At 49.1% G+C, this 13787-nt stretch overlaps 1 protein-coding gene across 5 annotated transcripts in view; it reads left to right on the top strand.

Annotated features, from left to right (window-relative positions):
* The first annotated feature begins 7171 nt into the window (after positions 1-7171).
* Positions 7172-13787, top strand: part of LOC120747617 (uncharacterized) — a 44915-nt gene continuing 38299 nt past the window's right edge. For 3 of the 5 annotated variants that reach the window (XR_009208707.1, XM_058424310.1, XM_058424311.1), the window contains exons 1-5: positions 7172-7309; positions 8562-8614; positions 11114-11181; positions 12147-12206; positions 12970-13137. Coding sequence is in view for 2 of the 5 variants with exons in the window: in XM_058424310.1 (XP_058280293.1) it covers positions 11157-11181; positions 12147-12206; positions 12970-13137 (253 nt within the window). In the remaining 3 variants the exon portion in view is untranslated. Of the gene's footprint in view, positions 7310-8561; positions 8615-11064; positions 11191-12146; positions 12207-12969; positions 13138-13787 lie in introns of all 5 variants that reach the window. The other 2 variants (XR_009208708.1, XR_009208709.1) reach the window with 2 other exon arrangements.

Raw genomic sequence — 13787 nt, forward strand, 5'->3', positions numbered from 1 at the left:
ATAAAGGCATTAAAAGGAGATAACATCGACTCCTGCCTATTTATAACACTTGCCTTTGATTTGTTCATAACAAGACCCTTGGAAGCTTACGCTCTTTGGAGAACCTGCTCCTTACTCCCAACCTCACCGAGTCTGACATCGCCCACGTGGGACTAAACTCCCAAAACATAATTTACAAAAAAAAAAAAAAAAGCGCACTTTCATTTACAATTAAAATCTAATTAAATAATTAAAATTTAATCACCTTTTTCTTATTTATAATAATATAAGTGTATGTTTCTACATATGTTTCTATAGACCTAATCTTTATATTTATATAAAGAAATCTATACATTTTAAGCAATCAAAAAAATTTGACTCATTGGTTCTTAGTGACACAATTCCATTAATTATTTGACCACTATTTGCTATTGATTTCTCCCTATTTATGCAAATTAGTCCTATTTTTAATCCTTTTGCCATCTTTTCTATAATTTTCTCAGGCAGGGTAAAAGGAGACACTTTGGGGTCCATGGAGACATTTCTGGGGCACATTTGGGGGAGTTTGGGGCCTGGGGAGGGAATTTGGAGAGAATTTGAGACTATGAACGACACTAAGAGGAGCCGGGCGGGCACTTGGAGGGGAACTTAGGGATTCTGTCGGACAATTCGGGGTCTGGGGGAGCACTTGGAGGTCAGGGAGTGGAATCTGGGGCCCTTCGGGCTTCGGGCGGGCACTTGGGGGGCTCTGACGGCGCTCTCTGCGGCGCGGGGGATGATGGGAGTTGTAGGAGCGGGTATAACACGGGTCAATCGGGCCGCGGAGCATCACGGGGGTTTTAGGCGCAGCTCCATAGGCTCTCAGTGCGGCGCAGGGCATGACGGGAGATGAAGTCACGGCTAGAATAGCGGTCTACGGGCATCACGGGGCATGCTGGGAGCTGTAGTCCCGGAAGTGGGTCTAACGGAGCTTTTGGGGTCTGGGAAGACACTTGGGGGGTCGCTTTTGCGGCCGAGACGCGACTTGAGGTCCTCGGGAGGAACGCATATGGTTCGGGAGCTCTTGGGGGGAGCTTGGGGAGCTCTAACCGGGCTCTTTAGGGCGCCGGTTACGGCAGGAGTTTTAGGAGCGGAACTGTTTTATGAGGGGCTCTGAGGCCGCCGGGGACGAAAGGAGATGAATTCTCAGGCGTGGCTGTAACGGGCATTGATTCAGGGGACGCGGAGACGCTTCTGGGGAATCCCGAATGGGCGCTGAGGGGACACTGAGGGATGGTGGAGGCTCTGGGGGACACTTGTGGGACACATGGGGGCGATACCGGGGTTCTGTGGAGCGGGGGGAGTGACGGGCGCTGTAGTCCCGGCTGCAACGGAGCTCTATCGGGCCGTGGGGCGTGACGGGAGTTACAGGGAAAACCAAAAGCTGGCGCCGACAGCAGGCACCGCCTCTTAATCCCGATCCTCGGCGTTGATTGGCTGCAAGCGGTGATGATGGGCAGGAGCCTCCGCAAATGGGAGGCGGCGAAGGCGGGAACACCCCTCCAGTCCCTTCCAGTACAGCCCAGTTCATCCCCAATGCACCCCCAGTGCCCTTCTGGGCCCTCCCAGAACACCTGAGTTCATTCCCATTTCCTTCCAGTTCCCCTTGGTGATATCCATAGTGGCCCAGTGTCCCACATTCTTCCACACAGTGTTCCCAGTTTGTCCCACTATCCCCCAGTATCACTCAAAGTATGTCCCAGTATATCCCAGTATTCCCAAGTGTAACCCCATAGTCCATCCCAGTATGCCCAGATTCCCCCTCAGCATTCCCTGTGTTCCCAGGTTGTCCCAGTCCACCCCAGTATCACTCCCAATATGGCCCAGTGTCTCCCACAGCATTCCCAGTGTCCCCCAGTGTGTCCCAGTCCTCCCCAGTGTTTCCAAGGAAACTTGAACTGCTCACGGTTGCCGTGGCACCCAAACCCAGCAGTGGGGTCAGTGCAGTGTCCATGGCCACAGCCCCTTGCAGACCTCCTGAGGAGAGACCCTGGATCAGTATCAATCACAGAACACTGAAATCACCTCTGCTACAAAGAGAAAAGTAGTAAAATACACCCTTTATTACAGGAATGTGTATTTCTTAGAAACTCTTTGAAATCTTTCTCCATAACTGTTGTAGAAAACCTTCCTAATGAACTGCACCAGACCAGAGGGAAATCAAGGCAGAGCCATGGTTTGTCAGGACTTGCTTGATCCCAGTGAGCCCCGTGGTGCATTTGGTGCTGAGCCCTCAGGGCCTGAGAGGAGATTGCACAAACCTTTCCAGCAGTCCAAGTCACAGGAAAAACCCAAAGTGTTTCACAGCATTCATGGGTCCCACTGAGGTCCATCCCCAACACAGGCTCCTCATGGACTCCTTGGAGGAGAGAATTGGAGGCCATGATTGCCCAAAAACCTCTCAGAGACTCCGTGTGGGAAGGAAAACCCAAAGTACCTTAAAAAACCCTCGAGTATCTCAGAGCATGAATGAGCCCCACTGAGTGTCAATACAAAGCCTCTCTAGGGACTCATTAAATATTTGATAATTGGAGGCCATGACTGCACAAACCTCTCAGGGATTCAGAGTCAAAAAGTACTACTTTAATGACTCTTAAGTACTTTGAGGCATTAATGAGCCCCACTGAGTGTTGTTACTGACAAAACATCTCCAGGGACTAATTACAGAAGCTAATTGGAGGCCATGATTGCACAAACCCCTCAGAGACTCCCAGGCCAAAGCAAAACCCAAAGTCCTTTGGAAAACCTGCAGTCCCTGGGAGCATTAAGGAGCCCCCCAGGGCCATTCCTGCCCAAGGCTCCCCAGGAACTGGTCCCAGCAGATCCCTGAGGCCACTGGGATGTGGGGGGATGCTGAGGGCAGGACAAGGGGCTGACAGTGCCCAGCCTTGCTGGGGCTGTGCCAGGAGGCCCCAGGGCCTCAGGACAAGGTGTCTCCTCACAGCCCTTGGTGGCACAGACCCTGCAGTACCCCAGGCACCAAGACCTGGCTTCTCCTGGGCACTGCCAGCACTGCCAGTGATGTGCGGAGCAAAGACTCTATAACTCACAGAGTGGTTCTGAGAGTAGGTGTGAATTTATTCAGCGCTGAGGTGCATGGGGATAACTCCTCAAAGACATGCACCCCTGGGAGCTTTGTTTCTCCCTTATTATCTCTACAAACTAGGGTTTTATGATACACCTAATACATATTCATTTTCTAACCCTGCCTGTCCCCGCTTCGTATTAAAATTAGTTCCACGCCAATTTGCGGCTGTGCACTGCTCCTTATTGATCACTCTGGTGGTTGTCAGGGGTCTTTGGGCATGAAGCACATAGTCATCCTCTGAGTTGAACTTTTCAACTTGTCTCCTTGCGCATGCTCTTTTGTTCTTTTGGCCATCTTCTATATCATGTTTCCCATTTTGGGGCCCAAAGAATGCGTACATGATCAGTACCAGGTGGGCATAACGGTGACCAGAGCCCTAAAGGAGGAATTTAGAAGTCCCACTGGGGCCAGAGAGAGAAGATTTATCTGCTAGGGGACTTGAAACTAATATGTAACAGACTGGTGGTTTTAAAGAAGAGTTCTCTGTTAATATAGTGTGCTCTTGCCAGGCACCCTTGCTTTATTTTCTTGGTCTCACTCCCTCCTCCCCCAGCAGCTCCTTTCTCGGTTTTACACCGACTTCCTGTAAATGCCTTGAAAACTGAAAGTGAAAATGCCCCGACTAGGAAGCAGCTCCTTGGGCGGCGTGGGGGGAAATGGGCACACCCAGCGGCCCCTCCCTGCTCCTGGAGGCCTCCCAGAGGCACCGGGAATGCACGGGAGGAGACTGGGAGCACTGGGAGCCAACTCCACGGTCTGGTGGCAAACAGGCTACGTGGCTTGACTTAGGGGCATCAGGAACACTGATTTTCACAACTTCATGGCTTAGAAAACCTCCATTTCACTAGTTTGGGTGCTATAATAGTGATATGAGGAGCTTTGGAATGGAAAAAGATCATTTTGGGGGCTTTGGGGATCCAGAACACTGATTTTGCCTATAGAAAATACAAGCTAGAGAGCTAGAGAGCTCTGAGTCTCAAAGAAAGCAAATTAGGGGTATTTTGAACTCAGAAACACCCATTTAAAGATATTTTGGTGTCTGAAACACCAATTTAGGGAGCTGAGAAACACTCATTTAGGGAGGATTTGGGCTCAGAAATATCAAATTAAGGAGTTTTTGACCTCCCAAATCAAACACCTATTTAGGGAGGGGTTTGCTCACAAGGGCTGGCAGACTGACTATACCCCAAACCCACCATGGCAAGTGCCGTGTGCTGTGGTGGTGAGAACAACCACTGGATGACTGCAAACATACCCTGTGTCCCGTGTCACTGCCTGGGACACTGTCCCGGGCCTTGAAAACACGTTTGGGGGACACAGCACTGCAGAAAGAATGGAATCACACAATGGAAGGCATTTCCAAAACAACCTTATGGACACCTGACCAAGAAGCAGGCACTGAATGGATTTATCGCATCCCCTGTGATGGACCAGCCTCTGGAAAGATGGAGTGATGGAATGGGCTGGTGAAGATGACAGCAAACACAGGGTGGTGGCACTGTAACATTCTGTTGCAAGTGATGTTATTCTTGCATCAAGAACAAAATGAAAGGAAGTGATGTATACTGAAATGTTTTTCACTTTGAGAAATCACGCTGAATAGCAAAAGGAACGTGGTATTAATTTAACATCTTCAGATCCCTTTGTTCAGGCTTTAGGGAAGGAAAATAAAGAGAAAATGATTAAATGTTGTTGTTCTATGTGTAGCATGGGACACATCTGCTCTAAGCATTTAGATTGTCAAGAGAAAGAAGGTTTATATGCAGTTGCAGCTCAATTGTACAACTCATCCTTTCTCATTTCCCCTGGCTTGTAGCTGGTATGGACTGTGTAAATTCCAATGAATTCCCAAGGCCTTGCTAACTTGTCCCACTGTTCTTACTATAAAATCAGACCCTCTGTCTGATGACATTCCTAGAGGAACTTAAAGCATGGAATTACTTGATTTAGCAGTATTTTCACTTCTTTTTCCATATTGGTGCAACTGGGAGATGCTTCAGGCCACTTGGAAAAGGCATCTACTCCGACTAAAAGATATTTATAACTCTCTTTTTGTGGAATTTCTATAAAGCCAATTTGCCAAAAATCTCCAGGGAAATTACCAGATTTGATAGCCCCTATCACCACTTTATTTCCAGTATTTGGGTTATTTTTTTTACATGTGCCACATTTTTGAGTCTTTGAATATACAATCTTGGTCCTCTTGGAGCCAATTACTGTCTTTCTTAAGTGTTTTAACAATTTTTCTGCCACCCAATGTGTAGATTGGTGTTCTCTGTCTACTGTTTCTCACACAATTGGCTTGGGAACTGTTACTTGTCCAGTGGGGATGGCTGCTCATCCACCAGGGTAAAGTCTAGAATTGAATGCTTCAAACAACAGACAGTCTCTTGCACCATATTCTGGCTGACTGCCTGGTAGGCTAACTTCTCGTTGTGGAACCAAAACATGGATGCCTTTTTCTGTAGCCTCTTTAGCCACCCTGGCAACCAAGTCGTTCCCTATTTTGGGCCCATTTTGCTTGTCTGGTGTGTTCTAGAATGCAGAATTGCAGCTTAAGGGTTTTTTTACTGCTTACAGCAAGTGTAATATTTGTGTCCCATGTTTGATTGACGTATCTTGTGCTGAAAACAAACCTCTCTCTCCAGATTGCCCCATGGGCAAGCGCATATCAAAATCATCTGTTTTCTGGATTTCCCGTAGATTTATTTAAATATCACTGGGGACTATGCAATAAAAATAGGAGCCAGGGAACTTTTACCTTCCCCTGAACCTTCTCTTATCTTTACTGCTTTCTTATCTATGCCTGGAGCTGGCCTTTTTAGTCCACTGTGCATTAGGCTTTGCAACTGCATATAAACCTTCTTTCTCTTGACAATCTAAATGCTTAGAGCAGATGTGTCCCATGCTACACATAGAACAACAACATTTAATCATTTTCTCTTTATTTTCCTTCCCTAAAGCCTGAACAAAGGGATCTGAAGATGTTAAATTAATACCACGTTCCTTTTGCTATTCAGCGTGATTTCTCAAAGTGAAAAACATTTCAGTATACATCACTTCCTTTCATTTTGTTCTTGATGCAAGAATAACATCACTTGCAACAGAATGTTACAGTGCCACCACCCTTTGTTTGCTGTCATCTTCACCAGCCCATTCCATCACTCCATCTTTCCAGAGGCTGGTCCATCACAGGGGATGCGATAAATCCATTCAGTGCCTGCTTCTTGGTCAGGTGTCCATAAGGTTGTTTTGGAAATGCCTTCCGTTGTGTGATTCCATTCTTTCTGCAGTGCTGTGTCCCCCAAACGTGTTTTCAAGGCCCGGGACAGTGTCCCAGGCAGTGACACGGGACACAGGGTATGTCTGCAGTCATCCAGTGGTTGTTCTCACCACCACAGCACACGGCACTTGCCATGGTGGGTTTGGGGTATAGTCAGTCTGCCAGCCCTTGTGAGCAAACCCCTCCCTAAATAGGTTTTTGATTTGGGAGGTCAAAAACTCCTTAGTTTGATATTTCTGAGCCCAAATCCTCCCTAAATGAGTGTTTCTCAGCTCCCTAAATTGGTGTTTCAGACACCAAAATATCTTTAAATGGGTGTTTCTGAGTTCAAAATACCCCTAATTTGCTTTCTTTGAGACTCAGAGCTCTCTAGCTCTCTAGCTTGTATTTTCTATAGGCAAAATCAGTGTTCTGGATCCCCAAAGCCCCCAAAATGATCTTTTTCCATTCCAAAGCTCCTCATATCACTATTACAGTACCCAAACTAGTGAAATGGAGGTTTTCTAAGCCATGAAGTTGTGAAAATCAGTTCCTGATGCCCCTAAGTCAAGCCACGTAGCCTGTTTGCCACCAGACCGTGGAGTTCGCTCCCAGTGCTCCCAGTCTCCTCCCGTGCATTCCCGGTGCCTCTGGGAGGCCTCCAGGAGCAGGGAGGGGCCGCTGGGTGTGCCCATTTCCCCCCACGCCGCCCAAGGAGCTGCTTCCTAGTCGGGGCATTTTCACTTTCAGTTTTCAAGGCATTTACAGGAAGTCGGTGTAAAACCGAGAAAGGAGCTGCTGGGGGAGGAGGCAGGAGCCCTGGGGGTGAGAAGGGGAGCAGGCGGGGACGGAGAGGGGTCGAGCGGGCGAGGAAGAGCGTGACGAGCCCCCCGGTGCTCACACCCCCACGGCGGAGCTGCTTCTTCCCAGCCTTGTTCCAGGTAGGTGACAGCCCCTTGCTCCTGTATTTCCCCACGGCTTGCTCCTTCTGCTCCCGAAAGTAATGTTTCTGCGCCCAAAAGCTCCCGAATTGGAGTTTCTGCACCCCTAACAATCCAGTATTGCTTGTTTTGATCTCAGAAGCTGCATACATGTTTGGTTTGGTTTTTTTTTTTCCTGAGCCAAAACCATCTCTAAATGGTTTGGAAGGCTGTGCCTGGGTGTTGGTGGAATGCAGTGGGAGGGCAGAGGCTCTGCCAGGAGGGAGTGTCGGGGAGGATGAGGATGGGAGGTTTGAAGAGCATCTGGGGTGCATGGAGATCCTCCACAAGATGGGCAAAGGTTGACTTGCGTGAGTGAGCAGTGGAGGGGTCAGAAAGCGGGGACACTGTCTTGGCAGTCTAGAAACTGCTTGATCATCAGGGAGAGTTGGCAGAAGAGCTCTGGGAGCAATTTGGAGGAGTCTGCAGGCCAGTGAGCAGGTTCCCATGGGGAATGGCAACTGCCCTGGCATACATGGCCAGGCAGAGGGTTTGCCCCCTCTGCCCAGCACATCCACAGCACACCTGCCCAGTGACACGGGCACTGTGGCAGTCAGGAACCACTGCACTGGTGGCTAACTGAGGGGGGAATCCTCCAGCTGTCCTTCAGGTGTTGGTGAGGTTTCCTTAAGAATATCAGTGTCTGCAACAACAAAACCAACAACAGAAGTGTGACACTGCCCAAACAGAAATATCTGCAGCGGAGCAATCTGCACCTGCAGTCGCCCATCTAGGCAAGGCCAATGGAATCCCTATTGGCAATGTACAGCAGTGGCACCCCCTCCTCACAAGACTTCATGGGCAGTGACTGTCCCTCTGTGCTGGGCACTGCTGAGGCCCTCAAGTGCTGTGTCCAGTTCTCCCAGGGAGAATTGAATGGGAAAAGGACGCTGCTCCCGGAACCATCCTGGGGCCTTCACAGGCCTTTGCTGAGGCTTGAAGGATCCCTGCTGCCCTCCAGAGTCCCCAGGGCTTTCAGTGCCTTTGCCTCTTTGAGGCCCAGCTGTGCTGCAGAGGGTCAGGGTCCAGTCAAGAAGCATTGGAGGAAGACCGTAAAGTTAATATTTCATGGAATTCCCATTCAAAGTCCATTGTCTCTTCCTGCTCACAGTCTACAGATACGAATCCAGTACCTAATTCATTCCTACAAAGAGAAAAAATTGTCAATTCAGGCCTTACATACTTATTTAAATTTTTTTTTTCTATCTGATAGCAAAAATTGCTGCTGTGACTCTTGCTGCACATTAACTGGGAGGAAAGTAAAAAGTAAGTAGCATATTGATATAGGCACAGCCATGATTATAGGGTGCCATGATTTCATTGTGGGCAATTGTTTGTTTTTTTGACATTAGCTGATTAGATAAATTTTAAATCTGAAAATACAATGAAATATTGTTTTGTAGAGTATAACTTAGTAATATAAATATAAAAATTAAAACAATACCTCATCTTAGCACCCCAACGAAAGCATAATGATATTTCACCACCACTCATACAGTCCTCCTGGATTTCACTCAGATACTGGTATTAATGCCAATGCATAATTCAAAATGTCTAATTGATTGAGCCTCTCTTGGCAGACCAGACTCTGTTGGCTTCCGGCCAACAAAGGCATCACTGGCAATGCAGAAGAGAGATTTTCTTCTCCTTTTTTTTTTTTTTTTTTCTGGCTGTACTTTTTCTTTCTCCTCCCTTCCCCCCCTGCTCCTCCCATTTGTTTTCTTTTTCCTTCTCCTCCCCTTTCCTCCTTTTGCCCCTGCCCTTTTCTTTTTTCCTTCAAAGCTTCAGCTTTGGCTCAGGATTAAACATCTGGCCCTGCATAAGATAATTTTCTTGTCTAAACCAGTTGTCAGGGCTCCTTCTAAATGTGTGAGAGAGACAGAGAGAACCATTTTTCTCTGAGAGAAGTGAAGAATTTGTGAGAAGCAGGGTGACCCATTTCTGGAAGCATAACCATCTTTCCCTGAGTGATGATCTGAGGTACACGTCTGTGTTCATAATAGCAGAGACACATTCATGACAGCTCCACGTGCACATCATCTATTCATTGTTGCTGTTTAAGAAGCCATCACTCTATTGCTCTGCTTTCAGGAGGAAGAACCCTCAACTATTGAGTGGTTTATGCCATTTATATTCTTTCCCTCCTTTCAGACCATAGCAAAATAGGGAAAGGTAGTGGGAGGAAATAGAGCAGGGTTCAGTCCTGGGCTTGGACCCGTGCAACAGCCATGGGCCCTGGGCCAGTGGCTTCTCTTGGGTCCCTGCTGGCATTTCTCTATTTACAGTCCTCAGCGGAGCTCTTTTCCTCACCAGGGTCTATACTCCCTTTCAACACCAGGAAAGCTTTCTCAACATGTAGCAGCTTTTGGCAAAAGGGTTCCTTAATTCAGTCCAGGTCCACTTTCGTCTGTGGAACATGGCCCTGGGCAAAGAAAACAGAAAGTCACAAGGAGCAGACAGCACAGGGAAATGGAGGGCAAGAAAGAGAGGGAGAGCAGAGCGTGGCAGTGAGCTGTGCCCTGAGCAGACCCTTCCTCACTCCTGAGCAGTCCCTGTTTCTGCCTTCACCTTACCATTGTCCTCTGATAGCTGTGGTCAGAAGGGACAGGCGGCTTTGTTGGAAGGGTCAGCAAGGCCATGCTTTCTGCAGCCAGCCGTGCAGAAGAGGATATTAAGGAACCTTCCCAGTCTGACCATTCCCAAGGGTCTCTGGCCATCACACTCCAGCCACCAGAGATGTTCAGTGCTGGGAGCCCCTCCACAGCTCCAGTGCCCCAATGGGCCCTGCTGGACTCCTCACATCCCCCACTCCCACTCAGCCCCTGTGTCATCGCTGCTTCCAGACCAGGTTTCCCACAGCAGAGTCTCAGATGTCTGATTCCATAAAGCCATTTGTTCCCCGTGCAGTAACACAGGAACAGCCTGAGCTGTTCCTCCAACAAAGGAACCCCTAAGTTTTATCTCCTCACAGTCCTCATGCCCAAGGCTCAAGTGTGGGTCTTCCTCCCAAGCCCTCGGCTCCTGCTGGATCTCTCAGTGTCCCTTCCCCAGCTGTGCCACCACTCTTGGTGCCCTTTGTTCTGCTTTGTTGGCAGTTCAAGGGCTCTTGTCTCAGGCTCCACCTGGTGCTCAACTTGCATCTGGCACTGTAGCTGCCCCCAGCCACCTGCACCAGGTGTGTTCACAACCAGGAGGAGAGGGGAGTGGGAGTGAGGTGGCTTCAGTTTTCTCTTTGTTACTCAGTTTGCTGCTCTACTGGGAATTGCAGAGAAAGCAAAGCAATCGTTCCAAAGTCGAGTCTGGCTTGCCCATGATGGCAACTGGTGAAGGGATGTCCTGGGCTCTATGTGAGCTCCTGAGTCATATTTTTTCCTCCTGTCTAGTTGAGGAGGGGAAGTGAGCTAAGTTTGGTTGGCATCTGCAGCCAGCCATGTCACTTGTCCTTTCTCCATAGATTCCTTTATAGCTGGTCAGGATAACCTCCAGGATTTGAGTCTGAAGGAATGAAAAATGGTCCCTTACCTCGGTGGAAAATTGTGGGTGGGGTTGAAGACCATATTCTGCACTCTGCAAAAGCAGAAAATCTTAATTTTCCCCAAGGGAGATGATGTACATGTCTGTGAGAACTCTCAGAGCTCCAGAGCAGACAAGATTTAAGGTTAGGGACCAGGTGGGAGTACAGCAGAACATCTTATCGACTGCATTATCTTCTCTAGTCCTGTGACCACCACAGAGACTTTGCCCCTCTTTTCCCTTGCATTGCAGAGTGAACCTTGAGAAAAGGACACAGGAGACAAGAAACAAGGACATGGCTGAACCGAGTAAAACCTTAAGTAAGTAACGTAAGTATTACTTCTGTTTAGACAGTGGTGGAAGGGAAAATAAGTAATTTAAAAAACCCTGAGTGGATCAGAGGTTTGAGTAGTATAAGGGGCATATGTGTCCCAAAGAAGCTCTTCAATGCATTTTTTAAATCCTTATGGAAATATTGTAGTGAAGATTTCTCTTTTTAGTTTTTCTGCTCATGTGAGCCCGATGGCCACAAAAAAAAAAAAAAAAAAAAAAAAAAAAAAAAAAAAAAAAAAAAAAAAAAAAAAAAAAAAAAAAAATTCAAAGTTCATGGCAGCATGTTCAAGGAGGCCAGTTTGAGTCTGCAAGTAAGTGTGGACTCATGGATCCCATTCCTCTCCTCTGTGGCCACCATCCTTGTGAACCTTCGGGAAGGGATGTGTTATCCCTGAGAGAAGTGACGCCAGTGGGGGTCTCTCCCCCGAGGACATTGCCTGCAGAACCCCTTCCAGAGCACAGCAGAAGTCCTGGCCTTTGGGGAGGGATCAGTTTGGTCAGAGGGGTGACCTTTGACCAGAGGCACGTCCTACTCTAGCTGGGGGTGTTGCTGAGCAAGACTTTGAGGGGTCAGGCTGAAACGAATGTGCTAAGGGTCAGTGAAGGGTCCTGGGAGGTCCCTCTCCACGCCCGGAGTTAGGCAGAAGAGCCTCACCCTCTTGTGGGTGGCTGTGCTCTGGTGGGACTGAGGCACCTGTGAGGTGCCTGAGTGCTGTGGCAGCTGAGGCAGCTTCCTGGCCCAGGAGAGCCTCAGTGGGCCCCAAGGGTCAGAAACCCTCCAGCACTGCTGTGAGGCTCCTGGTCCACAGGACCTCGTGGTTCCTGGGTTGGCTGTGGGATGTGTTCTGCTCCAGAACCTGCTCAGTGCCGTCCTGAAGTTCCTTGGGGAAAGGCCCTTGTTAAATATCCTGTTTTCCTTTTGATTTTATTTTTATATGTACCTGCTCTCCAGTAACAACGGCTGCTGTGCTTCTGTCTGAAAATGTCATAGATTGGGCATTCAGCAGATATCGTAAGTGTGTTGGATCGCATTCCTCTTGTCTGTGGCCATCCTTGGGAACCCTTGGGATGGGATGTGTTATCCCTGAGAGAAGTGAAGCCAGTGGAGGTCTCTCCCCCAAGGACATTGCCTGCAGAACCCCTTCCAGAGCACAGAAGGGCTGGCCTTTGGGGAGGGATCAGTTTGGTCAGAGGGGTGACCTTTGACCAGAGACACGTCCTACTCTGGCTGAGGGTGTTCCCTGCAATTGGTAATGCTTTTGAAGACATAGCACATCCCTTCTGGGATTTCCTTTCCTTCCTAAAGGAGGAATCTCATCCTGAGCTTAGCTACAGGGACAAAGGCAGAAGCCTCTCTGTGCAGGTGAGTGCCAGTCCTTGCCCACACTCTCTGGAAACTAAACCCTGCCAAGCAAGAAGGAGATCCAGAGCTCTGTCATGCATGAGGACCCAGTGCAGTCAAATCAAACAATCCCTCCTGTCCATAAATTCCCATTTCCAAAGGCCAGTCCTTTGTTAAAATGCCCATCCCCATGCAGATGCCCAGGACCCCAGGATCCCAGGGTGTAGAGATGTCCCAGCAGTGGGCTTTTCCCAGCACAGACCCGGACAGCCTGGAGGAGAGAAAACAAAACCCCAACCTGTAGGAAGACCCAAGAAGAGACCCTCAAGAAGAGAGTTCGAAACAGAGGACTTGGTCATCCCCTGCAGGATGGATGGTCTCCCCTTCAAGCAAGCAATGTCAGTTTCCCACTGACACGAATCTTCTTCTACAGGAAGGAGAAAGAATGAGAAGACCAAAAAAGACATGGAGTGTAAGATGGATGTAGCCTTCCAGGAGCTCAAGAAAAAAATGGAAGCCTTGCATGAATCGTTCACAGAATTGCAGGACACCAAACAGTCTGAGCTTGAAGGCCTCAGAACACACCTAGAGAAGAACAAAGGTGAGCAGGGCCCTTGCCAAGCAAATGTTTCTCTCTGAAGGCAGAAGCTGCTCTACAGGCTGAGCACCCTGTGAGCTCGCCCTGCTCAGCTCCTCAGAGGGGATGGGGAGGGACAGTCCTTCCTCAGGGAGCAGCTTCTGTGATCCATGGCACCGAAACACCTCCGTGCTGAAGTGTTCTCTGCAGGTGCAGGTGGTCCAAGTCCCTCTTCTGTCCGTCACCTTTGCAGAGGGTGTGTGCTGGGAGTTCTCACATTGCCTCATACTTGTTAAGGTTCCCCCCTTGAAGTCCTGTTCCCATCTCCCTCCCTTTCCCCACTGCCCCTCTCCAGCTCTCCCACTGCTGGTGCCATGCTGGGGCACATGTGAGACCAGCCTTGTTTCCCTATGGATGATCAGCAGGGAGAGGAGCTTCCCTGAGCAGAGCCTGGACGTGTCTGTGAGCACAGGGCCTGTGGAGAGCAGCTCTGCCTGCAGGAGCTGGTGCTGGGAAGGGGAAGGAGTCAGCTGGGGCACAGACACCAGTGTGGCCTGGCTGGCCCCAGGCTTGTGCCCCTGGGCCTGGCTCAGGGAGGACACAAAGTGTGTTGGGAATGGCCTCGTGCCCTCCGGGCAGGGAAAGGTGAGAAACGATCGGCCTTCCCTGACCAT

This window comes from Hirundo rustica, unplaced genomic scaffold (genome assembly GCF_015227805.2).
Source record: "Hirundo rustica isolate bHirRus1 unplaced genomic scaffold, bHirRus1.pri.v3 scaffold_110_arrow_ctg1, whole genome shotgun sequence".
Classification (NCBI taxonomy): Eukaryota; Metazoa; Chordata; class Aves; order Passeriformes; family Hirundinidae; genus Hirundo; species Hirundo rustica.